The 24,609-nt window shown below is 51.0% G+C and overlaps 2 protein-coding genes across 2 annotated transcripts; both read right to left on the reverse strand.

The window, feature by feature from the left end:
• Positions 1-2,673: 2,673 nt before the first annotated feature.
• Positions 2,674-7,228, reverse strand: LOC311202688 (keratin, type II cytoskeletal 75-like; the record flags this gene model as incomplete). Its single annotated transcript, XM_084277300.1, has 9 exons — positions 2,674-3,122; positions 3,362-3,396; positions 3,504-3,724; positions 4,026-4,151; positions 4,278-4,442; positions 4,561-4,656; positions 4,853-4,913; positions 5,506-5,726; positions 6,548-7,228. The coding sequence occupies 9 exons, from the start codon at positions 7,226-7,228 to the stop codon at positions 2,674-2,676; spliced, it is 2,055 nt and encodes a 684-aa protein (XP_084133426.1).
• A 3,732-nt stretch (positions 7,229-10,960) lies between these two features.
• Positions 10,961-17,192, reverse strand: LOC311202692 (keratin, type II cytoskeletal 6B-like; the record flags this gene model as incomplete). The annotated part of the gene is made up of 9 exons (XM_084277304.1): positions 10,961-11,355; positions 11,465-11,493; positions 11,896-12,116; positions 12,520-12,645; positions 13,080-13,244; positions 14,024-14,119; positions 14,203-14,263; positions 15,293-15,507; positions 16,647-17,192. 9 exons carry the CDS (start codon positions 17,190-17,192, stop codon positions 10,961-10,963), a joined length of 1,854 nt encoding a protein of 617 aa, XP_084133430.1.
• Between the last annotated feature and the right edge of the window lie 7,417 nt (positions 17,193-24,609).

A 24,609-nucleotide genomic window follows, 5' to 3' on the forward strand; every position in this document is an offset into this window, starting at 1 on the left:
AAAACAAGGAAAATCCTTGGGGAATCTCTCAGTCCTGGGCAGTTTCCTTGCTCACTGCTGAGGGCTGCAGGGGGGGGCTGCCTTTTCCCCCCTCATGCAGGGAGGTTGCAGAGTGAATTGGGAGCTTTGCCAGGAGGGTGAGGGGTTTGCTGCTGGGGATGCAGAGCAAAGGGAGGAGGAGCAGGGCCAGCTGAGGTGCTTGCAGAGCTCGGCTGCCTGCGAACTTCGCGCTAGGACTCTGTTGTTCACACTTTCTTCAGCACAGGCTGGAGGAAAGATGCTCACAGCTTTTAAGGTTGGTGAAGGTTAGGTGGTTGTTCCCTGCATTAATTCCTCCCGTGCTGCGTAACGCGGCGTCCGCACAGGGGAGCAGAGAAATCGAGGTGACTCAGGGTTTTTTTTTAACCTTCACTAATGATTTTCTGGCCGGTCTGCAGCACTCTCAGTGACAGCAGGGACCAGGGGTTGGGGGTTTGTCCCCAGGCTTTGGGGCTCCTTTGATTTCCTGGGTGAAGGGAGGTTTGCTGCTCCCATGGCTCAGTGTGTCGGGGTTTCTGAGAGGTTTCTCCGAAGTGGTTTGGGAGCATCTGGCATGTACTCACTTGCTGCATCCCGTGTGCTGCACCGAGTTATGTAAAGCCGGGATGTTGAGAGGTCAGGGAAGAGCCAAGTGTCTGACTCTTTGAAATGCAATGAGGCAGGAGCGTTTGTCTGAGGTTTGGGGTTGGGTTTTCCCCCCCTTTTTTCTCTTTTGTTCCACTTTTGCAGTGGTGACTGACTAAAATAGCTGCACCTCTTGGTGAGCTGCTCTGCTCCAGCTCACCGAAACCCATCCTCAATCTAGATCCGCCTGATAAAATCCTACCCCAGAGCCCAGGACAGGCTTGGTTTCTCTGTGTCTTCTTAAGAAAGCAAAAATTAAATACAGGTTTGGGTTGTTTGGGGGTTTTCCCAAGGTAGCAGAGCTGTGCAGTACCCTCCCTTCCGTGGAAGAAAGGCTTCTGGATTAACCCCCATCATGTGTTAAGACATGAACAGTGGTGGATTTTTATTACTTCTTTTTTTGTCCCTTATGGATGTACCCCCCCACACACCCTCCTCCTCCTCTCATCGATACTTCAATTTGCTGTGGGACAATCCATTTCAGGCTTTTCATTAAAATTTTATCCAGATTTTTTACATTTTCCCCCCCAAAGTAAAGCAAAAGCCTCCTCCAGCTTGTTCTGCTGGAGTCTGGAATATTTCCTGCTGCTGGTTCTGCTTTAGAGTAAAAAGATGTAGGAGCAATTAAATTACAATCTGGTTTTATTGGACACATTCCAGAGAGAGAGGAAGGAAAACAGCATCGTGTCGCATCATGGAAGTAGAAGCAGCTGCAATTTTCTTTTTTAATATGTTCATAAAAATTAAAAGATGGTGGAAGGCTGGAGGGGTAAATTCCATCAGAAAGGGGAAAGTGGGTTTGGGGTACGGCCCCGCTGTGCCTTTGGGGTCCTGCTCCAGGTTTTCTCATGTCCCTCTGCTACCCAGAGACGGGGAAAGGCAGCGAGACTGGGGCTGTGGGATGATTTGGGCTCCTTTTTTAAGCCATTCCAAGAGAACCTAGCATGGGACAGGACAGTAACTCAGTTTAACTACAAACACCCATCTCTCTTTGGAAGAGCTCCCTGCTTCAGTTGTTAGTGAGAGTTCACAAAATCCTGGCATTTAGGATTTCTGTGGGGTTTTGGGTCAGTCACTGGTGGCTCCTCTAACAAAATGCACCCCCCAGCTTATGTGTAAGGTGCCACTGTGGGCAACATTCCATTTCAAGAGGAGAAAGCACAGGACTGGGAGAGTCATTTGGGTTGATGCTCATTACAAATCGAGGCTGCATCCCTGTGGGTGGCGTTTTTCATCCAGAGGGAGGTATCTCAGATTGGTTTCCCAATATGAGGCTCGGAACCGCTGGCCAGGCTCACGTGCCTGACCTCACAGAGCTGCAGCACTCAGCACATCTGGAAGAAACATGGGGGTTTTTTTCCAGAGCTCAGCAGCAAATAGGGAAAAGAGGGTTGTTTTCCATCACACTCCACTGACTCCTATAATAAGGGATATTTTAAGAAGGGTCCCACCTTTGCAAACCACTGCCTGGGATCTTTCCACAACCTCCTGGGGTGTTTCTACATAGCAGAAAAATGACCCACATCTCTGATAACAAGGAGTTGCTTCACTTAAAGGAGCCAGTCTGGTTCATCCCAGCAGTGAAGTCAAAGTGGCTGAACTGAAACCAAGTTCCCAGCCCATCCCTGACCCAGAACTGAGCTAAAAACCCAAGTTCCTGCATCTTTGCTGTTATTCGATCTGGCTTAGCTGATGTCTGCCATTTCACCACGGTTACAAACAAGATGCTCGTTAAAAACACCAAACCAAACCAAACCTCAACACTTCCCCCATTCAGAAAATCACTGAGGCTCATCTTTTCCTTTTAATCCCATTTCAGGTGCTTTGAGAGCTGGGTGTAACATAAGCTCCGCTGCTTTTCTTGAGCTGCAATCCCAGTGCTTAAGATCTATGGAGTGAGAAGCCAGGACAGAGGTGAGCGGGGAGGGGGCGGTGGTGGGCAGGAGCAGGACGGGAATGATGCAGGAGCAGTGTGGGAGCAGTGGTTACAGGGAGGGTCTGGAGTTGGTTCTACTCGGGCTGTGTGGCATTCTTCAGGCTTTGACTTTTTATGCTCTTTTTGCTGGAGGAGGTTTTGGAGACGATCTTCACACCTGGGTTGGTGCCTTTTGCACTTCCAGAGCTGAAATTCCCTCCGCTGGTGCTCAGGCTGCTGCCACCACCGCCTCCATAGCCAAGGCTGCTTGCAGTGCTGAGACCACCGCCTCCTCCGAAACCACCTCCAAGACCACCACCGCCGCCCCCAAGTCCAAGTCCTCCTCCACTTCCAAAACTGTAGCCTCCGCCGCCTCCTCCAAGGCCAAAATCACTTCCACCACCTCCTCCAAGACCAAAACCGCTTCCACCGCCTCCTCCAAGACCAAAACCACTTCCACCGCCACCTCCGCTTAGGCCTAGGCCACCAAATCCTCCTCCTAACCCAGATCCACCAGCCATTCCAGAGCTGGAGCTGACGACAGCTGCAAGAAAAAACAACCAGAGGGGTGGACATCTGCTTGGCATCAGCTCACCCAGTTCCAGAAAGCACCACCATCTTGACCCACAGGGCTTGAATCCAACTTCTATCCCCAGGTGCAAGCCCCTAATGCTGGTGGAGGGTCTGAACGTCTTACAGTGGGCAAAACATCCCTTTGCCAAAGGTTGCTCCCAGCCTCTGTGCCCAGTGGCCCCAAAACAACACAAGCACTGCGTTACTTACAGTAGCTGATGGGGTTGAGTCCTTCTCCGCTCAGCCTGTTGGAGGGCAGATGAAGAGGAGATTAGAGAGACATGAAGGAGACCAGCTGTTGGCAGGGGCAAAGTGTTAGTTGCTGTTATTCCTGCAAGGATTTTGCTCCTACCTGCTCTCCTCTCCCTCCAGCAGCTTCCTGTAGGTCGCGATCTCAATGTCCAGGGCCAGCTTGACGTTCATGAGCTCCTGGTACTCACGGAGCTGCCGGGCCATGTCGGCTTTGGCTTTCTGCAGAGCATCTTCCAGGTCGATCATCTTTGCCTTGGCATCTTTGAGGGCCAGCTCCCCGCGCTCCTCAGCATCTCCGATGGCTGTCTGCAGGGTGACACACTGCAAGGGGAAGGATTGGGACTCCTAAATCCTGCTTTTCTTTTTCCTTAAGAGTCGCTCAAGTAAGGAAACCTGGGGTGTTAATGAACAGCAGTGATGACTGAGGTCATTTGCCCGTAGCTAATGCTGGCAAGGGGGATTTAATGCATGGTACAGTGTGGTGGTACCCTTTTGGGGAGGGAATGCAACATGTTTAATGAGGTACATTATGTTCTGTGGCTGCTAAAGGCCCTCATCGGCAAGCCCGAGCCACAGTGCTAAAGGACCACAGACCAGGTCTCCACGGGTTCTTTTTGCCTACCTGGTTCCTTGTGTTCTCTATCTCAGCCCGGATCCTCTGGATCAGCCTGTTGAGCTCAGAGATTTCCCCCTTTGTGTTGCGCAGGTCGTCCCCGTGCTTCCCCGCCGCAGCCTGCAGCTCCTCAAACTGAGGTTCAGAAGGAAGAGTGAACCCAGATGTCCAGGTGGACAAGACGTGGCTCAAACAGCCTCACACAAGGACAGCAATAATCTTCCCCAGCAATGCATCCATGGCATCTCTGGGTCTGTTCACCTTGGTTTGGTACCAAGCCTCCGCCTCAGCCCGGCTCCTGTTAGCGATGTCTTCGTACTGAGCCTTGACTTCAGCTATGATGCTGCTGAGGTCCAGGTCCCGGTTGTTGTCCATGGACAGAATGACAGCAGTGTTGGACACTTGTGCACTGACCTGAGCCAGCTCCTGTGAGGAAGCACACAGGATCCAGACTTGTGGCACTTACCTCTTCTGCCATGACCAATGGCAGTCACTGTCCAGGGAGTGACATCAGGACAGAAGCTGGGGAGGAGGGTGTCTGTACCGCATCGTAGAGGGCTCGGAGGAAACTGAGTTCATCAGTCAGGGCATCCACCTTGGCCTCCAGCTCCACCTTAGTCATGTAAGCAGCATCCACATCCTGGAAAAGAGCAGGACTAGAACTTACTTTCATCCTCCAAGCCCCCTTGTTCCAGCCCCCCCAACCTCAATCCGAATGACAGCTTTTAAAGGATGAGGATGCTGCTCCCTGAGATCTCCCATCCTTTAGGACATTCCCAGCCTGTGCAATGGTGGGGGTTAGCTCAGCACCCATAAACACCTCCTATCTCACTCACCTTCTTCAGCACCACAAATTCATTCTCTGCTGCTGTGCGCCGGTTGATCTCCTCTTCATATCTGCAGGGATAAAGGGAAAGACATGCTGGATCATACCTTGGCAAGCACAAGAGCTGCACAGGTAGGACTGCAGGGTGGTCAGGGTTGAGTATGGTGTTTCCAAATCAACCTCCCAGAAACTGCCCACTTCAAATCGGTGAGAATCCCCTTTCTCAAAGGGTTGAAATGACATTTTTTGGCGTAACACTGATGAAATGAGGAGGTAAAGATGGTTTAGATGCTCTTCCTTGGCAGGTGTCATCACAAGTAGCTATGCCCTGGCTGAACCTACATTTTCTGATTCAGAAAGTGCTGATGGACCACCTTTCTGCTGCTGTTGAGCAAGGCAGGGGCTCTGCAGGGGGTGATACCTCCTAGGAGCAGTACATTAGCGGGAGGTTAGGTAGGTACCGTGCTATAGTCTAGAGCACAGGTTGGATATGTTGTTTTATTCCCTTTCCTGTAGAGAGCTTAGTTAATATCTCAGGTTGGATGTTTGACCTCAGGAAAGTGGAATTTAAGTGAGATCAATCCTAGTACCTAATGCTAAGCTGGACCACTTGCATCCCATTTCACCACAGGGTGCCTGGGTGTGCTGGAAACGGGCACTCACTTGTTCTTAAAATCCTCAACGAGGTCTTGCATGTTCTTCAGCTCCCCATCCATGCGTCCCCTCTCACTGAGCAGGTTGGCCAGCTGCCGTTTCAAGTTGTTGATGTAAGCCTCGAAGAGTGGGTCCAGGTTGTTTTTACCCGAGTTGGTTTTTTGCCCCTGGTCCTGCAGGAGGGTCCATTTGGTCTCGAGCACCTTGTTCTGCTGCTCCAGGAAGCGAACCTGAGTGTTGAGAAGCAGAAGAGTCTTAGCAGAAGATACCTGTGAGCATGCTGATGGCCAATGGTCAGGAACTGGGACTGACGCGTAGCACAAACCAAGGAAATCCCAAATCCAGAGTCATATATCCACCTGTGAATGTCCTCCGGGTTATCCAGGGCTGTGTTAGCCCAGCCAGCAGCTGGGGAAATCCGTCCTCAGTGGACAGTTCTCTTTAGAGACAATTTAATTTAGCAACCCAATGAGCAATCGTCAGAAAATGTAGGTTCAGCTCTTTGATCACTTGCTTGCTTTAACATCCTTTGCTGCTTCTTTCTTTGTCAGAGATATTTATCTGCCTTCATTAAAGCTAAGATCTGAGTACTGCAGGTTAAAAGACAAGTGCTTATTTGCCTTCCCTTTTGCTCATATGTCCTGCATACTTACCCAAGTAAAAGCCAAGGAAGGACTTAAGTTGAGTCAATATGAAAAGGGCTTTAGTTGCAGGCAATAAAGCATTTAAGGACTAACAGGTCTGCTGTGGTTCCCCACAGAGAGAGCTGGCTTAAGCAGCTAGATCTGGACCAGAAACTGCCTTAATCCATCTGAGCTAATATATTCTATGTCTCAGGCACAAAACCTGGATCTAATCCTCTTATTACTAGCATCTAGCCTGGTTTTCTGCCTTGTAACTGTTTAGATGAGCATTCTTTTTTGGTTGCTTTAATGAAGACAGACAGATAGGAAATATACAATAGGCTGGGACGTGAAGTCGTATTTGTGTCACTATGAGACTGTCTCTCCCCCTCTCCATCACGATTCCACAGCCCTTGATGGAGTCTCACCTTGTCAATGAAAGAAGCAAACTTGTTGTTGAGGGTCTTGATTTGCTCCTTCTCATCTTTCCGCACCTGATGGATGTTTGGATCTATCTCCAGGTTCAGTGGTGCCAGAAGACTCTGGTTGACAGTCACTTCTTGGATTGTACCGACTCCAGGTGGGCCACCAGCGAATCCCGCTGGATTCCTGCCACCACCCAGCCCTCCACTGAATCCTCCCAGTCCCCCAAAGCCAAACCCTCCACCACCTCCCTGTCCACCACTGAAGCCAAGCCCACCAACGCCTCCACCAAAGCCATACCCACCACCTCCACCACTGAGACCGAGCCCAAGACCACTACCAGCTCCAGCTCCACCACCACCGAGTCCAAAGCTGCCACCACCTCCCAGGCCAGAGCCACCACCAGCTCCACTCCCAAAAGCAGCTCGGAAGCTGCTTCCAACCCCGATGGATATCCTCTTGCTACCACCAAGATTGTAGAGGCTCCTGCTGCCAAAGCCTGCTCCTCCACCACCACCACCTCCTCCTCCTCCAATGAGCCTTCCAAAGCCACCTCCACCGCCTCCAGATCGTGCCACAGACATGGAGCTAAAGCCAGCCCTGTTGCTGCTCGGGATAACAGCTGAGGCCGTGCTGTAGGATCTGCCTCCCCCTCCCGCTCTCATGCTGTAAGTTTGCCGGTTCATTGCAGCAGCAGAGGACAGCCCAGCGAGGAGAAGCAGCAGACTGAGAGCACAGCTCTCCGGTGGACGAGTGCGCGGGGTGCCCTTTTTATCCCCCTGGGGATCTGGGCTTGGTTGTGTGGAAGTCCAGTGATCAATTTAGTGCCTTCATGGTTTTGACGTGCCAGGCAGCCGGCTGTCTCGTTGAAACTCGTTAAACGCTGATTGCACTCAAACACACCTCTTGGAGATGGGGTCGGGCTGCTCAGGTAGAAGAGTTACCTAACTCCCTGGGCTTGGGCAGGGGGAGCTCAGCCTTAGCACAAAGCCTCTGTGGGTTCTTTTATTTCCTTGCTACAAAGCAAAAGCAAAGCAACAAAAAGGGGTGAAAAAGGGATGCGACTAAATGTGCTGCTTCTAAGGTGGAGGAGATCAGAGCTGAGCTGAGAGTCCTCTGAATTGCTGTGAGTGAAAGGCATGGAGACTAGCAAGGCTAAGTCTGAATGGGAAATTTTCACAGGGCTTCTGTGCCTGGAGGGAAGGTGTGGGAGTGATGTTCCTGGAGCTTGGCATCTCCTTCAGGGTCCTCATTTATCCAGTCTCACCAGTCAGGCATAGCCCGTCTCTTTGGGCTGACCCAGTACCTAGTGCCAAGAGGTCCCGATCCCTGATTTTCCTCCGAGACACTGCACTTGAATGTCACCTCAAATTCTGGCCATTTAGTTCATTATTCTATAGCAGATTTCCCAGGCTTCCCAACACCCCACACAGACCCTGCCATTGTGATGTCTCCAGTCAAGCAATGGTGTGATCAACACATTTCCTCCTTGATCTAAAAAGCATTTTCACTGACAGAGGCAGGTTTTTCTGAAAAACAAGTTCCCAGCTTTGTGGAACTGTATCACACGCAGACTAACACTCAGTCTTGGGTTTCTAGCCCTTCAAAGCTGTGAGTTCTTTACAGACCTTTGAACCTTTTCATTCAAAATGTAGCCAAAAGCAAAGATTTCACCAGCAGGAAAAATATCCCCCCCCCCCCCCCCCCGCCCCCCGCCAAAAAAAAACAAACCCAAACCCCATCTTGTTATTTTACTTCCTGGAGTCCTTGGGAGAACAAGCAGATTCAATAGGGTGTGGTAACAGTTTTTGGCATCTCAGGATTTCTGGAACTGCAGTGTTTAGAGTATTTTATTCTTCACTTTTAAAGAGCTCAGCTCACTGTCAGCACCCAGCTGTCCTGGTGCCATTGCCTGTGCTGTGTGCATGACTGGAGCTCAAACACATTTGCAGGACAGGACTCCACACGCCCTTGGAAACATATTCATGTGCCCCAGTGCTACAGAACCACTAAGCAGGACTAAAAATCCCACTGGCATCACTGGAAGAAAAAAACTAAGCAGGTGCTTCATGTTCTACTGAACAGAGAAGCCCAAATGTGTGATTATCCCTGGAGAGACGCTGCCAGGCAGGCTCGGGCTGGGAGAGCTGGGAATTTCCCATCGCCGCCGACGTTCCCGGTCGGTGCAGGTCGGCTTGCTTCTCCTTGGAAAGGCTGGTATGACTCTGCCTGGGATGTCACTTGAAATTCATGAACCTGTCTTGCCTTGATTATTTGCATCAGATTCAAAGCCCGGGTGCGATGGGAAAGTGAGGTTGGCTTCATGCTTTCCTGACCCCAGTCAAGGCAGATGGTCCTGAAGCTGACAAACGGGTTCGGATCAGAAGTTAGAGCTGAATGAGTGTAATGGGATTAAAGGTGGGGCTGCCAACAAGACAGAGGGAATTGTCCTTTTAGGCTCCCACACTCTTTGCCTTCAGCACACTGTCCACAAGGTATGCGAGCGATGTAAAGGCTGGGTGGAAAATGCACCATTTCTTTGCTGGGCTGGATTATTGTGTGGAGGAGCTGAGGGTTGTGGGCTCCATACCAAGGGGCAGATGTGGCTTTTTGCATCTGTCAGTTTGGATCAACCCTACTGGACTCTGTCCCTCTAGAAAGGGGCATGTCTGTAGTGTCACTTATCAGGATTTGGCCTCAAAGAGACTTGTTCCTGGCCTCTTTTTGCTGCAGAATGTGCTGATGTACATGATTTTTTCAAGTAGGCAGCAGAAAACATGGGGTTTGCAATACTCAGGGGTTGAGAAGGGCAGGGATGATTAAAGGTGCTCTCCCAGAAATGCAAGTGCTGCTGGGCTGCTCTGGTCCCCTGGGGAGCTGGGTGGGTATTGGAGTGCAGGTTCTGTTCTGCAAGGAGATCAGCATAAGTTATGAACGGTTGGGGCAGTGGGAGCTTCTTGTTTGGGTGTTTCTGCTTGTTATTTACATACAAATGAGTTGAAGTTGTGTACATTGAGACAGAAAAGATGAAGATAACCTGTCAAAATACACCCTCTTTTAGGTGGGTGGGTTTTCCTTCCTCAGCAAGTGCTGGTTCATTTGGATTTCACCCCCACCTCAGCCCAGACAGTGTCTGTGAGGTGTCATCTCCATCCCCTCATCCAAGTCATCAATGAATATATTGAACAGGGCTGAACCCAGCACTGCCCCCCGAGGAACACCACTGTTCCAGCCTCCACCCAGGCTCTGTGCTGCTGCCTTTTGGGAAGGGGCACTTGTCTCTCGCTTCCTTTTAAAATCAGCCTGCTCTTGTAAGAGGGTTGCAGGGGTGGGGTGTGGGATTATTTCCCTTTTCCTCACTACCTGAGCTGGTTCTCACTGATTCCTTTAAGCAAAGACCTAGCCGGGGTTTTTTGTTCTGCCTCCAGACATCCCAACCAAGCAGCCTGAGAGATTCCAAGCGAGCTGCACATCCCACCAGCAGTTAAATATCCTGTTTCCAGACTTCCTTGTGGCCATGCTTCTCTGGATGGAATAAAAGTATGCAAAAGAGCAGACAAAGTCTCAAAAAAAACCCCAAACTAACCCCAACTTTGTTAAAACTCCACCTGCCCAGCCCGTTCGGAGATTCATGTTTGGGAAAATCTGGGAGCTTTTGGAGTATGAGGGAGTGAAATAAAACCTGTGATGCAGAGTGTGAATTATGCATGGAGTTTATTGAAGGTACAGCTGAAAGTTTGGAGTAAGCGAAGGATAATCAACTCTGTTCACTTACATATTAAAAGCTTTAAATCTGTCTGCCTGGTGCACACACAGGAGAAACAACGCATGCATTTAACTACAGAAATATAAGGTGCTGGTCGGTGTGTAATTAACATCTGCTCTACCAAAACCTGGTGTAGCAACTCGGGCTGATTTGCATGAGCATTACCAACCCCCTCGTAAACAGGAACAATTGGATTTTCTGGTGTCATCAAAGCAGCTAAATAACAGCTGCAGCTCCATCCCGGGCAATTACAATGTGGCTTCTCTTCCTGGAGCTGGGATGACCAAATGTGTCATCCTTTTGCAATAGCTGCATGAGGGGAGGAAAAAACCCTGCCAGAAAAGGGGGGGTGGGTGTCAAGCAGAGAAGACTGATTTAAGAGGCAAGGTGATGTGTGAGGCAGGTCTGGACCCTGAAATGAAAATCTCACCTGGCTGAGGCCGTGGCAGTCAGCTTCCCCCAGGAGGGACATGCCAGGGAAGGTGGGGTTTGATCCTGCCAAGGGCTTTTGGTAGAGCAATTAGCCTAATTGTGTGGGCGTGGGCAGCGCATGGTTGTGTGATCCCTACAGCTGTGGGGAGGAAGGGGAATACTGTTTTACTGCAGAAATGCTGATTATGTTAAAACAGGAGGTGGCGTCGCCTCCCGGTTTCTACCGGGTTGTCCTGACCACGCGCACGGCTGTGCTGTACCTGCTCCCCGCGCCGCACACCCCTGCCCCGGGGATGAGGACGGCCCCCGGGCTGCACTGCTCCATCCCAGCGCACACCACGTTCCCCAGGTTGCCCATGCCAGGGGCGCACTGCACCCCTTCCGCGCCCGAGATGACTTCCCGGCCCACGCAGCTGACCGCGCTCCGGGCTCCGAATCCCCCCCCGACCCTGGGCAGGCAGTCGACGCTCCGGGTGCTAAAGCCGGTGCCCGCGACGCCGAAGGAGGAGACCACCCCTAACCCCGCGCCGGCCCCTCCTGTCTTGACAGCACATTTGCCTCCGATTCCAGACAGGGATCGGCACTCTCCGACGGTGCCACCGCCGCTGACCACAGCTGTGGGAGAAAAACAGGCTGAGTCGCTGCCAGAGCTGATAAAACCCGGCTCAGAGGGAACTCATGAGCTTAAGCGTAAGGAAATCAAGGGGATGCTTCAATAGCTTACCTACGCTCACAGGGTTGCCAGTGCATATCCTGTTAAGAAAAGGAATGTCTCAAAGATGCATTTAGGGAAATATCCCTCAAATCTACAGGCAAACAGAGGCTCTGCCCATCCTTAGCAGCCCTGCAGGCACTGCAGGTTGGACCCCCAGATCCCATAGATATCTTAACTTCATATCCCACCCTCTCTTTGGACTGCAAGCAGGAGATCTGGCTGCAGCCTGCCCAGTGTGCTGCAGCCTGCTCTGACTGCACCGGGAGGATGAGGAGGAAATATGGGCAACTCTCCCCTCTGCATACACAGGGAGAAAAAGGGACGATGCTCCTATCTGCACCCATGGGGAACCACCTTCACCCAGCATCCCCCCTGCCTGCCTCTCCTCCTGGTGTGTTTTGCCAGCTGACATTGCAAGGTGCACCCAGGGATGCTCCTACCTGCTCTCCTCTCCTTCCAGCAGTGTCCTGTAAGTGGCAATCTCAATGTCGAGGGCCAACTTGACATTCAGCAGCTCCTGGTAGTCTCTCAGCAAGCATGCCATCTTGTCCTTGGCTTGCTGCAGTGCAGTCTGCAGATCAATCAGCTTCTGCCGGGCATCTTTGAGGGCGCAGTCACCCCGCTGCTCAGCATCACAGATGGCCGTCTGCAGAGCTGCGATCTGTGGACAGCAACGGGCAAAGGGGTGGCTGCTGGTGATAGGAAGAGGGATCTTCACAGGGCTGGTCACGTACCCCCTTGTTCCTCAGCTAGGAACTGCCAGAGAGTCTGGATTTAGGCTTGACCATTGCATGTGATGGGATAAAGGGGAGGGGAGCTGTTGGCTGCTCCCAGCTAGGAAGCATGCAGCAGATGCTGCTGCAGCCAAACCAGCTGTCTTCTCTTTAGTGGCCAAGTGAGAAATAAACCTCAACAGCCTTAAGATGAGAAGCTACAAATAGAGACTTGGGATGAGGTGGGGGGTTCTTTGCAGCTTCTCAGGGTGGGAGCTGGCGAGGATGAAGCCCTTTGCTGGAGAAGTTGCACACCCTGCTGCCCATGCAGCATTTGACCCTTGGTCCTACCTGTTTCTTCACGTTGTCCGACTCACACTGCAGCTTCTGGATCATCCGGTTCAGCTCAGCTATCTCGCTCTGGTTGTTTCTCAGGTCATCGCAGAACTTGCCCCTGCTGCTGTGGAGCTCCTCCAGCTATTGTGGAAGAAGAGGATGATGTCAGTGTGCCTGAATTGCTCCTTCCAGGGAAGGTGGTGACTCTCTGGAGCTGCACTGGTGTGGATGCTCCCAGGGAAGCACCCAGACATGAACTCAGCCCAAACAAGGCAGCAGCCCTGGGTAGGTCCTGAGTATTTTTGCTTTGGGGAGGGGATGGTGTTCCTGATGGGTGTTCACAGAGACCTCTCTGAAGCAACACTGAGATGTGCTGTGCTCTGTTTAAGAGAAAAGTCTTAAAACCACAATTTTAGGGTTGGGTTGGGTGAGTTTGGGTTTTAGCATGACTTTAGCAGAGAAGGGAATGCGTGCTGGGAGTGGATTTCAGTTGCATTATGGAGGACAGGAATGGTCCTCAGAGTTTTGCTGGCCAAGGGATTTCATTGCCGTGTGCTGGCAGTGGGAATACTCACTCTGGTTTGGTAGAAAGCCTCTACTTCAGCCTTGCTCTTCTGGGCAATCTCCTCGTAGCAGCACTCGACACTCTTGATGATGCCCTCCATGTCCAGGTCCCGGCTGTTGTCCATTTGCACGATGACAGAGGTGTCACACAGCTGGCAGTCCAGCTGAGCTCTCTCCTGCAAGATCCATCTCATGTCAGCCCCCTTCCCTCAACCAAAACCAGGCACCCGTGGCAAAGGGGGGGTCAGTGAGAAGGTGGTGGGGGGCAGTTTCTCTCATTAACACCCAGGTAGAATGTGGGATTTTCCAGGTGGCTTCCAGCAAGGGTTGGTAGCTGGGACCTGTTTCGGTGGCATAATGTGGGATTGCTGCATGCAGTTCCCCAAGGAAGGGTGGGGAGTCTTGGCAGAGCAACTCCCTGTGCTGCAACTTGGTGTTTCTGTCTGTGTCATCAGTTCTCTGGCCTGCAGCTCCCTCAGGGCGAGTGCTTTGGGCCCCTGTGCCGACAGCTGCCTAGGAGGTGTTTGGCTTGGGAAGGTGGTGTCCACTGTGTGTTTGGATGAGAACTTGCTACATATGAGATGAAAGAGTTACTTTCACCAAAATATTTTGATTTATGTGGCTTAAGAAGCGCTGGTGCTTGTGTTGGAAGAGTGAGATGTCACAGGAGTTCCCAGGGATGGTTTGGATGGGAATTTAAGGGGCTTTTTCATGCAAAAGATCCTCCTCCCATTGCAGCCAGCAACATAAGAGACAACCAAGAACAGCCTTTGCCTTCCTGAGGTGCGTGTCAGGGTGCTGTTATTACATACATATCAAGAGAGAGAGATTTGGGGGGGGCTGATTTCAGGATGTGTGAAAAAGATGCCTGTCCCTGCATTGTTTAAGAGCTCAGGGAAGGGCAGCAGATGATGTGGCATCCCCGGGCAGTGGACAGGGAGCTGGGAGCTCTTACCTCAGCATAGATGCACTTGAGGAACTCCAGCTGCTGCCGCAGGAGACCCACTCGCACCTCCAGCTCCTCCTTGGTCAGGTAGAGACAGTCCACATCCTGGAGAGACACCGTGTACTCGGTGAAAAGAGGTGCAGGAACAAGGACTGCCCTTGGCCAGCATTGTCCCTGGCATCACTCACCTTCTTGAGCACCACAAACTCATTCTCCGCAGCCGTGCGCTTGTTGATCTCATCTTCATACCTGCCAGAGGAAAGGAGAGGGGTGGGATGCTGAGCCCACGGTCCTGTCCCCACCACCCAAGCACCCAACGCAGAACATAGGAAGGGTGGTTACATCAGAGCCTCTCCCTATTCTCTCTGTGCCTCCTTTTTGGCTTTGCCTTGTTGCTGTTTCTTTCCTCACCACTGACCTTTTGTGTCACATAGTTCAGGCCAGTGGTGTTGGTGGGTCAAGGGAGACAGCAGAAAATTGGGCCAAGCCACCTCATAGATCACCTAAAGGCTTGGGTTGCTTCTTCCAGCCCTGCTAATTTATGGGTTGTTTTTCTGAAGCATCCAAGACTCTGCCCTGGGACTTTTTGGGGGAGGCAGTGGCCAAAATGCCCCAAGGGAGGTCAGTGGCTTGAGCAATCTTTGAAACTCCCCAGTGTATAATGACCAAGTAATTTGGACCTAGAACTTTCACAAGATGATTGTCTCAGTCAGACCTCTTTGGTGGAGGCTCAGCAAGAAAAAACATCAGAGATGCTTGGCTGTAAGATCTCAGGAGGAAGGGTTGCTGTTTGTGTAGCACCCAGTGTCCCAGTTAGGGGCTCAGCAGAGCACACAGGCACCTATTAAGAAATGTCTGCAGCTTAGATTTTTAAAAACCCAATTCCCACATTCCCTGTGGGACGAGAGAATGAACTGCAATGGAGATAAATGTGGGGTGGAGACAAATAGGCTGAGGGTTTTGTGGGGACCGGTGGCACCAGGGACAGCCACAGGCACAGATGATGTGGGAGGTTTGATAGGGCTGACCACAGTGGTGTGTAGGAGCACTGGGGAGAGGAAAAGTGGTTCCCTGTCCTTCTCTCTGAGGAAACACTGGGGTTGAAGAGCTCTCCCAACCCCTCACCAGCATCCTGGGTGTGGCAGTGTGACCCCAGTACCAGAACCCAGACAGGTACTGGTGTGCCCTGCCCGTGCCCCAGTGTTTGGACCCATGCCATGCCATCGCATTGGCTTCACACTCAGAAGGCCCCTAGTTCTCTCCCTGCTCACCACTTACTTGCACTTGTACTCTTGAACCAGGTCCCGCAGGCACCGCTCCTCATTCTCCAGCCTCTCCCTCTCCCCCAGCACACACTCCAGCTGCTTCCTCAGGTTGCAGATGAAGTTCTCGAAGACAGGCTCCAGGTTCCTCCGGGAAGCCGGGAGGACGTACTGCTGCAGCAGCTCCCACTTGGTGGTCAGCACCTTGTTCTGCTGCTCCAGCAGCCGGACCTGGGGAAGCAAGAGATGTGAGAGTCATGCAGCCCCCTCCTGTCCCAGGCTTTGGGTTTCTCCACATCCCAAAGGGCAAAGTAACAATAAAACCAGACTGAGGGAAAGCAGCAGCTTCTCTGAGCTAAACCTCATCCCATCCAGGACTCCTGCCACAGGCTGAGCACTGCCAGTGCCTTTGCTGGCCAATCATCTCTTTGACCAAAGCACAATTCAACCAAACCCCAGCCCTTCCCCTGTGACAAGTTGCTCATGGAAGAGCCTCTGCCTCCTCTGATGGGCTGATTACATTAATGAGTCTTTCGTGGCACTGAAAGCTCCATCCAGGATCTCATTTGAATACATCTGATTGAAATTCTAACCACGGATTTTTATCATGCCTTTCACTTCTAGATTAAAAAGCTCTCTAGTACTTCAGAGCCTTCATGGATCATGAATAAGTCATTTTTCAAATGGGAGGAAGTGGGGTGGCTCCTCTTAATGTGGGTTTGGTTTTTCCAGCTGCAGAACAGCTCACAAAGAAAATCAAGATCAGGTTTCTCTGCCGCTCGAAAAACCATTTCCTATAGTAGATCTCTAAAGGGCAGTTGAAAGCCTTGGGCTTAGCTGGGATAACCAGGATAGATAACATCTGTTCAGGAATGACCAGATCATTGCGTGGACAGAGCAGAGGGACAGAGAAGTTGAAATTGTTCATTTTAGCCACACATCTGTCTGTCTGATGAAGAGCACAGGTGATTTTAAAAATGCAAAAGTCCTTTGGAGTTTATAGAGGTGAGGTGGTAAGATCAGAATGTCAGATCACACATTTGCAAGAAAAGCTCCTCTTTTGCCTTTTTAGGCTTCTGTGTGTCCATCCCTTCTCTCACTGGGTTTGATTTACAGTATCCCCAGAGCTGCTCCCGAATTCACTATTTATCAGACTGGTGACCAGCGAGAGCTAAAGTACTCGTGAGGTGGCCTTCGTGCAAGGCTGAGATCCAAAGTCTCCAGGCCAGGACCACCATGGTCTGTCAGAGACCATCGCAGGATGCGGGTACCCGCAGACAGAGCTACTGCTGTTGTCTCTCTAGAGACAATCCGTCCGTCAGAGCCTCGAGGAAGGAGGCACGGGGCCTGGGAGGGGAGCGGGGTCTCACCTTGTCGATGAAGCAGGCGAACTGGTTGTTGAGGTTCTTGATCTGCTCTTTCTCGTGGGTCCGCACTTGGCACTCCTCGGGGTCGACCCCCACGCAGAGGGGCTTGAGGAGCTCCGGGTGGATGCTGACGCCCCGAATCCCTTCGGATCTACCTCCACCAAGGCCGATGCCGATGCCGCCGCCATAGCCTCCGATAGCCACGCCGTCCCCGAGACCTCTGTAGCTGCCCAGGCCCCCATAGCTTCCGCAGTTACCAAACCCCACGACCGTGCCCATCCCAAAGCGGCCTCCGCCGTAAGTCACGCCGCAACGTCCGGCACCGCCGTAGACTCCGCTGCGGCAGCTCCCGCCAAAGGAAATCCTTTGCCCTCTCCCCAGGTCGCAGACGCTCCGGCTGCTGAAGCCGCCGATTCCACAGCGCCGTCCCACCGGCTGGCACACCGAAGCGGAGCTGCTGTTGCCCCTGCCGAGGCCGCAGACGGCGGACGCGGAGGAGAAGCCCCGTCGTCCCAGGAGAGAGCTGGAGGTATAGCACTGCCGGCTCATGGTGGCTGCGGGAGACGGGAGGTGAAGCAGTACTGGCAAAGCAGAGGAGCGAGAGAGGAGCAGGCAGTGAAGGAAGGAGATCTCCTTTAACTTCTCCGAGGCAGAGCCCTTCTCCTTATATACATTTCAGGAGGTGCCTGAGATGCAAAAATTTAATTTATCCACTGGGTTTGGTCTGCCTGGCAGCAAGGAATGGCTTCCAACATTTTAAACCCACAGCAAACACTTCTATCTCATACGAAATAATGTGGAAATTAAAATAAACTGCTTTGCTTGCAAGCTTCAGTTTCAGGACTTATATTTTACTTAATTAATCTGCTTCCTTATTGTGTAATTATAGTTTAGCAAAATAATTCAAGGGGTTTTTATTCATAGCTTGTTTACGGTTCGGTTTCACCACAGTGTTTAATTATGTTTCAGGACCTCCTGCAAAATGTCGTGGCGATGCCGCCTCTCCAGGGTCCCTCGCCAGCTCAGGGCTGGCTCTTGAGCAATGACCAGTGGTGATGGGGAGGAGGAGGAAGGCGTCTCCGTCACAGCATGGCACCTGTGTGGTCAGGAGCATTCTCGTAAGCATTCCTCTCTTCCTCTGGGGGGGTTGGCGGTGGCCCTTGCGGGTGCTTCGGTCGCAGCCGCGCGGGCGCGCGCCCGATAAGCGGCGCAGGAGGTGGCGGTGTTGAGGGTTTCGTTATCGATGGAGCACAAACAGCACGAGATGATGCCGAGGACAAGTGTGGTCGGGGGGGTGGATGCTCTGGTGAATTTGGGGTTCAGCTTCAGGGCAGTGGCCCAGCTGGGCTTCATGTGCCCCCAAGACAGGGGCTGGAGAGAAGGCGTTTCTGGGAACTGCTGAGACAGTGATTTATGGCCGAATTAAGTGATAATCGTGTGGAGTATCTGGGTGTGATGTGACTGGGGCACATGGCAAAGTCATGCAAGCGATAGCTGGAGATGCAACAAAGTGTTACAGACAGGTTGAGAAATGTTAGCTGGAGTAAACCTTTTTCTCACATCCCTATGACACACCTCTCTGATACTAAATTATTCTAGTAATGTCTGTTAATGAGAAGGTACTGTACCTCCTTAATTAAAATTCTTGAAAGTATTTTTGAATTTGCTTGGAAACAAAGAAAGTTCCTTTTTTGCCTTAACAAAGGGGTCTAATCACAGAATCACAAGTGACTGCACAGCTTCCCCTAAGAAGTCTTTGTGTCATTGCTGGGGCAAAAATTACTGGTTCTGGGAGGATTCCTAGTCAACACTTTTGCAAAATTGAAATAAGCTGTCCTGAATTAAAAGTAATGCAAGAGAAACAAGACTATTTAGAATATTTAGGTAGCCTTTCCAGGTAAAGGTCTTCTTTTTTTTTTCTACAGGGTTGTAACAAACTATGAAATACCTTATGTGATTGTAAACATGGAGTAGTTCCCATCTAGCTGCATTGGTCAGTGTGTATGAGGAGCAGGGCATTCGCGGATGGGCTAGAGCATCACTTCACCTTGAGGTAGGTCTACGCAACATGACTTGCATGAACTCTTTTAGGTGGGTGTAGCCACGAGCAGGCTGAAAATCAGGGAGAAGCCAGGCTGTCAGATGACTAGCACAAGAGGCTGGGGTCCCTCTTTCTGCATGCCTGAGCCCTGCACACTGGCTTGCTGCCACTGTGGTGGGGCAGAGCCAAAGTACCAGGGATGGTGACCAGGGGCAGCCACCACTCCCAGCTCTCCCATCCAGCACAGGGAGAGGCTCCAGCCTCTCGTGATGGCAGGAAAACATGGCCCTTTGTCCTTGAGGGCAGTGGCTCACCGGTTTTTCCAGCTATGAGAAGCCTGGATCTGGTTCAGGTCAGATTCCTGCTTTCCTCTGTATCCCTGCTTGGCCACCCACTGTGCATCCTGAGGGATACAGGCACCATTTGAGGGCCCTTGGTTTTGTTGGAAAGCAGGGAAAAAAGCCACTCATGGAACAACCATCCACGTTCCTCCACCACTGATCTCCCTTCTTACACACGACCTTCCCCAGGCTGTTCCTCCACAATGGAAACACCAAACCTGCGCTTCAATCCCTGGATCCTCCTTGCAGCCCTAAGAAGTGGCTTCTTCCATGTGCCCAGCCTCACACATCAGAGGGAGACGGTTCAGGACAGCGCTTGTGGTTTCCATCTGCTGAGCTTTCACAAAGCCAGTTCGCAGTCATGTGGTGGGAGCGCTGAGCACCGGTTACATCAGCTTCAAAGGAGGAAGAGCTCTGATGCCAGTTTACTCTGCCGAAAAGGGCTGCAGTCGCTTTCATTTCGTTGGCCGCGCTCAGGCACAGCGCTGGCTCGAGTCAGACGCAGATGCCTTCTTCACAGAGACCTTCTTCATGTCTCCATGCTTTCTCCTGGCTGGCTGCAGGTCAGATAGTGTTTGAAGAGCCGTAGAAGCGGTGAAACCCCTGTTTTCAGGCTGACAGAATTCAGCAAAGCTTTAAAGCAGCAGCTTCCACACAGATTTACGGGGGAAATCCCTGAGGTCCTTGGCCTTGAATATGCCTTGAACTGTGGTGGCTCCCATGAGACTTATCCCTTCCAGATTTACATGTACCCAGATGCGTTATGATAAATTAATTCTGCTTAAGCACCTTGCTAAATTGGGACCTGTTAAGCCATCCGTGCAGATAGGGAGAGCCTAGGGGGGTTTCCAACCTTCCTGTTATAATTTTGGCTGTAACAACCCAGCCATCCCAGCCTGCTTTCTCCCAGAGAGAAAACTGCTTTGTAAGACCCTCTCCTCATAAAACTGGGTTGGCAGGGTCTGGCCACGATGGTGCCCTCCCTGCCTGCCCGCAGGCTGAACAGTTTTTGTGGCTCCTTGTGAAAGGGACCACGAAGTCTCCATTAAAATGGGTAATGAGGCCCCTGGGACATCTCCCTTTGGTTTTGTGGGTCCAACCATCCAAAGGTGGCTGTTCCCTGTCTCTTAACTGCAACTTGATTCGGCTCCCACATCAAAGCAGGTGGTGGATTTGTGGGGACTGGGGTAGAGATGATGGTTTGGGCTCCTTCCATTGCCACTGGGCACCTCGTTTTCCTCCCAGTGACCTTACTCACCTTCATCCTGGCTTGTCCTTCTCCATCACACAGCTTTTGCGCTGATTTGGGATGAAAAGATGGACAAGATTACAGATTCCCAGAGCATCAGCGGTTGTTACCCGCCTGCCTGACCTGCCTTTGCAGGTAAGAGCTTTCCAAAACCTTTATGCTCCTGCTGTCTTTCTGCTGGACAGTGATACACTGTGGGTGACCAATGTTAGTCACAGCACCGAGGCTGATGAGAAGCTGTTGGGGGACCATGGCAGTAGCTGAGCAGAAGAGGGTGTAGCTCCCAAGGTAGATGTCTCAAACCAGGAACATGGAGAGCTACACACCAGCCAGAGCCGCATGCTGCCCTGCCTGTGTCCACTGCAACACCCTGGCCCTGACAACAAATCCAGGAGCTTCATTCAGGGAGACTTTGTCATATTCTGGGCAGTTCTTTGTGTGATGGAAGACCTGGGCACTGAATGCAGGGCGGCATTTGCCTTTCGGACAGAGCTTCTGTGAGCTCTGGGTCTCTGTGGGCGGTAGGCAGGGTGCAGCCCGTTGGGGGTTATTTAAATCCCCATTTCCATGGTGTTACCAGCTGACCTAAGCCAAGAAACTCTTCTCCCCACTTCTTATTTATCACCTTATTTTGCAAGAGACAAATAAGTTTCATAGCAAACACCCCAGGTGTCCACCCCCTCCCTTTGAGAGGTTCCTCTTTTCCACAGGAATTCCTAAGGCACCTTTGCATCATCTGACCAACTTTGCACCAACACTCGGGGCCTGAGAGACTATTAGTGCTCTGAGTAATGAGGTGGGATTGGTGAGGCAGTGTCATGATGAAAGCACAACAGCCAGGACTAAGCACTGGGAATTGCCACTGCAGAGGGAGAGGAACCGCACGCCGAGGGAAGGGCATGGACTTTGCTCTGGGAGTGGTTTTCTGGGGAAAGGAGGGTGATCCTTGCCAAAAGCAGCCATGAGAGCCCCACGTCAGGTCTGGAGGTAGGAAATGCTGCTCTGCTGTTCCATGGGATGGTCGTCTTGTCTCTTCTGCACACAAGCTTTTCTAAGCAGAAAGCCTGTTCCTTCTTGAGCTGCGCCAGCCAGGGACTCCAGAGATGCCCTGCAGCAGCTGAGGGAAAGGGAAGAGTGTGGGAGGAGGGAAATTCAGCCACTGAATTTCAACGAGTTCCCATCGATTGGGCTGTAAAGCTACTCCTGTGCATATAGACATGTGTATAAAATAATGACCGTAGAAAGTAGCGGGGGGGTGTGGGGGGTGTGGTCAGTGTCACAGAGTCAGTTTTGCAAACTTATAAACAAGTTTCTTTAAAATAAAACAACCCAACAACTGAAGCAGAGACACACAAACATCGTGTGCAGCTTGTTGGCAGCGCAGCAGAGCTTTGATCAGCAATACGATCTCTGCTGTGGTGAGTTAAAAAGCATCTCTCTGCAGAGGGGAAGGAGGGATGCTCAGCAGGGAACAAGCCCCGTTAGTGGCCTTGTAAATGTGACCTGGCAGGTGAGATGCCATGAAAGAATAAAGCCACTTCTAGCGTGGGAGTCCTCTTACCTAAATTCAGCTGCCTAAAACCGAGTAGCTGGGTTGAAGCTGGAGCCAGGGGCTCCATGAATAGTCAGCAGGAGAGTTTGGTGTCACCAAGTAAAATACTGTTTTCTAAAGTCACCAGCACAGGAGAACCTGGAGACAAAGGGTCATGGTTGGCAGGGCTGTGGGGCTGTGATCTAAGAGCAGAGGTGGTATCTGTATGTCACTACCAGCCTCAGCAAAATAAAAGGACAAATGTGAACCAGGAGAAACAACAATGCTGCGTTTGTGAGCACCTATTCATTAAACTTTCCAGATGGACACTCAGATTAAGGAGATTACAGAAGGTATAGCTCCTAGAGGACATGCCTATTATCTTAATGAATGGTTGGAATCACTTCTGTGATTCATTCTGCCACCAACATGCAAAAAGCTCACGATGTGTCACTCCAGCGCTGGCAGCTTGGTGCACAGGCTCTGTATTATGGTTGTCTCCACTGGGTTATCTAGAGATAAAGAGCAGTGTTTGTCCTAGAGTAATCTGCAATGAACTTCTATTCACCACAGCCCTAATATTCAGAAACTTCTGCTCCAAAGTAACCTAAAGCCCTGTGCTATCTGCCCTGGAGGGCAGCAAGCAGAAACACTGGGCTCCACAGTCTTCTTGCTCCAGCTCAGCAAGCCTACAGGGTTTTAACTTCTGTTTCAGAGATTAACTCTGAGTTGCTTGCAAACCACACATTCAGGGAGATAAAGGCAAGCAACGGTAATGATTATACCTCTGGACTGGTAATCCCTCCTCCCACAGCTAAGCGCTTCTCTGCCCCAGCTGTGTCCTCCAGCATACACGATCACTAATGCCTTCAGAGATGCAAACCCATCCTTTGAGTTCACTGTGGGTCTGAGGTGGATTCCTTCAACTTCTTGACCTAAACCTCCTGTTTGAGGAAACTTTTTCTTCCATGGCTGAAAATGTGACCATGCACTGGACTTGGGAATCTGTATGGCAAGAAACCCCAGCACTCAGTAACTGGAAAGTCAGAAATGGCACCGAGAAATGGAAAAAGAGCCTCTTCCTGGCATCACACGTTTTTCTTAGCTATACCGAGACTCCCTGGCCATGCTGTGTTGGAGGATAAAAGGAAATGTGTTATTAGGCAAATCTGCACTTTTCAGAAGCACCTGCATGGAGTGGGATCTTAGGTATTCACTATTTCATTTAACAGCTACTCTGAACTCCACACCACGTCGATCCCGAGTGAATCAGGCACCCGTCCTCCTCCTGCACTCAGTGGGGATGTACACGGTGAGAAGATTCTTTTGGGGAACTCCAGTGTCTTTTCTGGAAGCAACATCTACACATCGGTGTGTTGCCTTGTTATTCTCTTTGTTCTTGTTATTATGTGGTTGCTTTTTCTCCTTGAACATCCTATGGGGTAATCCGTCTGCTGTGGTGATACCAGGGAGTGTTAAGCACCTGCTTCTCTTGTTCTCCATCCAGAAATGGCTTGCATGTGGAAATGTCAATGACCAAGAGCCAGCTTGGTGTTCAAGGCATCCTAATAATTGCACGCTGTGCCCTCCAGCTCCTCCTTGGCTTAATGCAGAGAGTATTTCGTGTTGTTTCCTTCCAGGCGTTCTGCAGATGCTGTCACAGTGCTGCTCAGCATGGCAAATCCCTGTCTGCAGACAGGCTCCCTCTCAAAGGACGATGGGTGGCTTTACTTTCCCTTTAATTACCAAGCATGACAACTGTGGCTTCCTTGTCCTCGTTTCAATTAAGGGCTGACAAACACCCAGAGCTCACTGGCCCCAAAGCGTCATACCCCTTTGAGTGACTTCTTTCAAGTGACTCCAAGAGTATATGATAAAGAAAACCAGTTGCTTATGAGATTGCTACTGGGCTTGGCATAATTGCCAGTTGCTCTGCAGAGGTTTAGCACCTCCTTCCCACCCAAACCTTTTGTCACTGTCACAAGCAGAGTGCTGCAGGGCAAGCTCATGGTCTCCTCTTCAAGAGGGAGGTCTTGGATGTTCAGACCCTCTTTCTCAGGTATACTGAATCCCCTTTCCTTGACCCCAGGACTGAAAGACCACCTTGAAACATGAAAGGTCTTTATGCTTTACCCTTCCACCTACCTGTTTTCTTCCTATAACAGCACTGTTAATTTAATTTCTGTACAAAATAGACCATTTCAAGAAAACTAGCAGAGATCCTCTCTAATACACTGTCCTGGGTCAACATCTGAGCTCCTCCAGAGGGGAGGGGAGGGTTGCACTTGTGCACCAGCATCCAGTAGTTGATGCATCTGTCATTTCTGGCACAAAGCCTTGATGTCTGTTCAGCGCTGGGGTTTCTGGTGGTGTCCATCCCCCATGGGTTGTCCATTTTCATGGTGACAGAGGTGTTGCCAAGCTTCATGCCTAAAGGTTGCAAAAAACCCCCACCCCAAAAAAAGGCTCAATCCAGAACAATTCCCCTTTATTTGCATCACTTTTGGGAAAGCAAAGACCTAGTTGTATAATGGGAGTTTTCACCCTGCAGCTAAAACCTGACCTGGAGTGATTCATCACTAAGGAATATTCCTTTAATCCTGAAAAAGGATAAATCCACCTACTGGCTTGGACCTTGGCCAAGGAGCATTGAGTGTAGACTGAGGATTCCCCAAGCACATAATGCCTAAACCCTGAGGAATATCGGGGAGGGGGGTTTGTTCCTGTACAGAATGAGCCCATAAACTCTGTCAGTGAGCATGTTGGATGAGCACTGTCCACCTCCACAACCCAGCTCTCCACGC

This window comes from Gallinula chloropus (assembly GCF_964237585.1).
Source record: "Gallinula chloropus genome assembly, chromosome: 31".
Lineage (NCBI taxonomy): Eukaryota > Metazoa > Chordata > Aves > Gruiformes > Rallidae > Gallinula > Gallinula chloropus.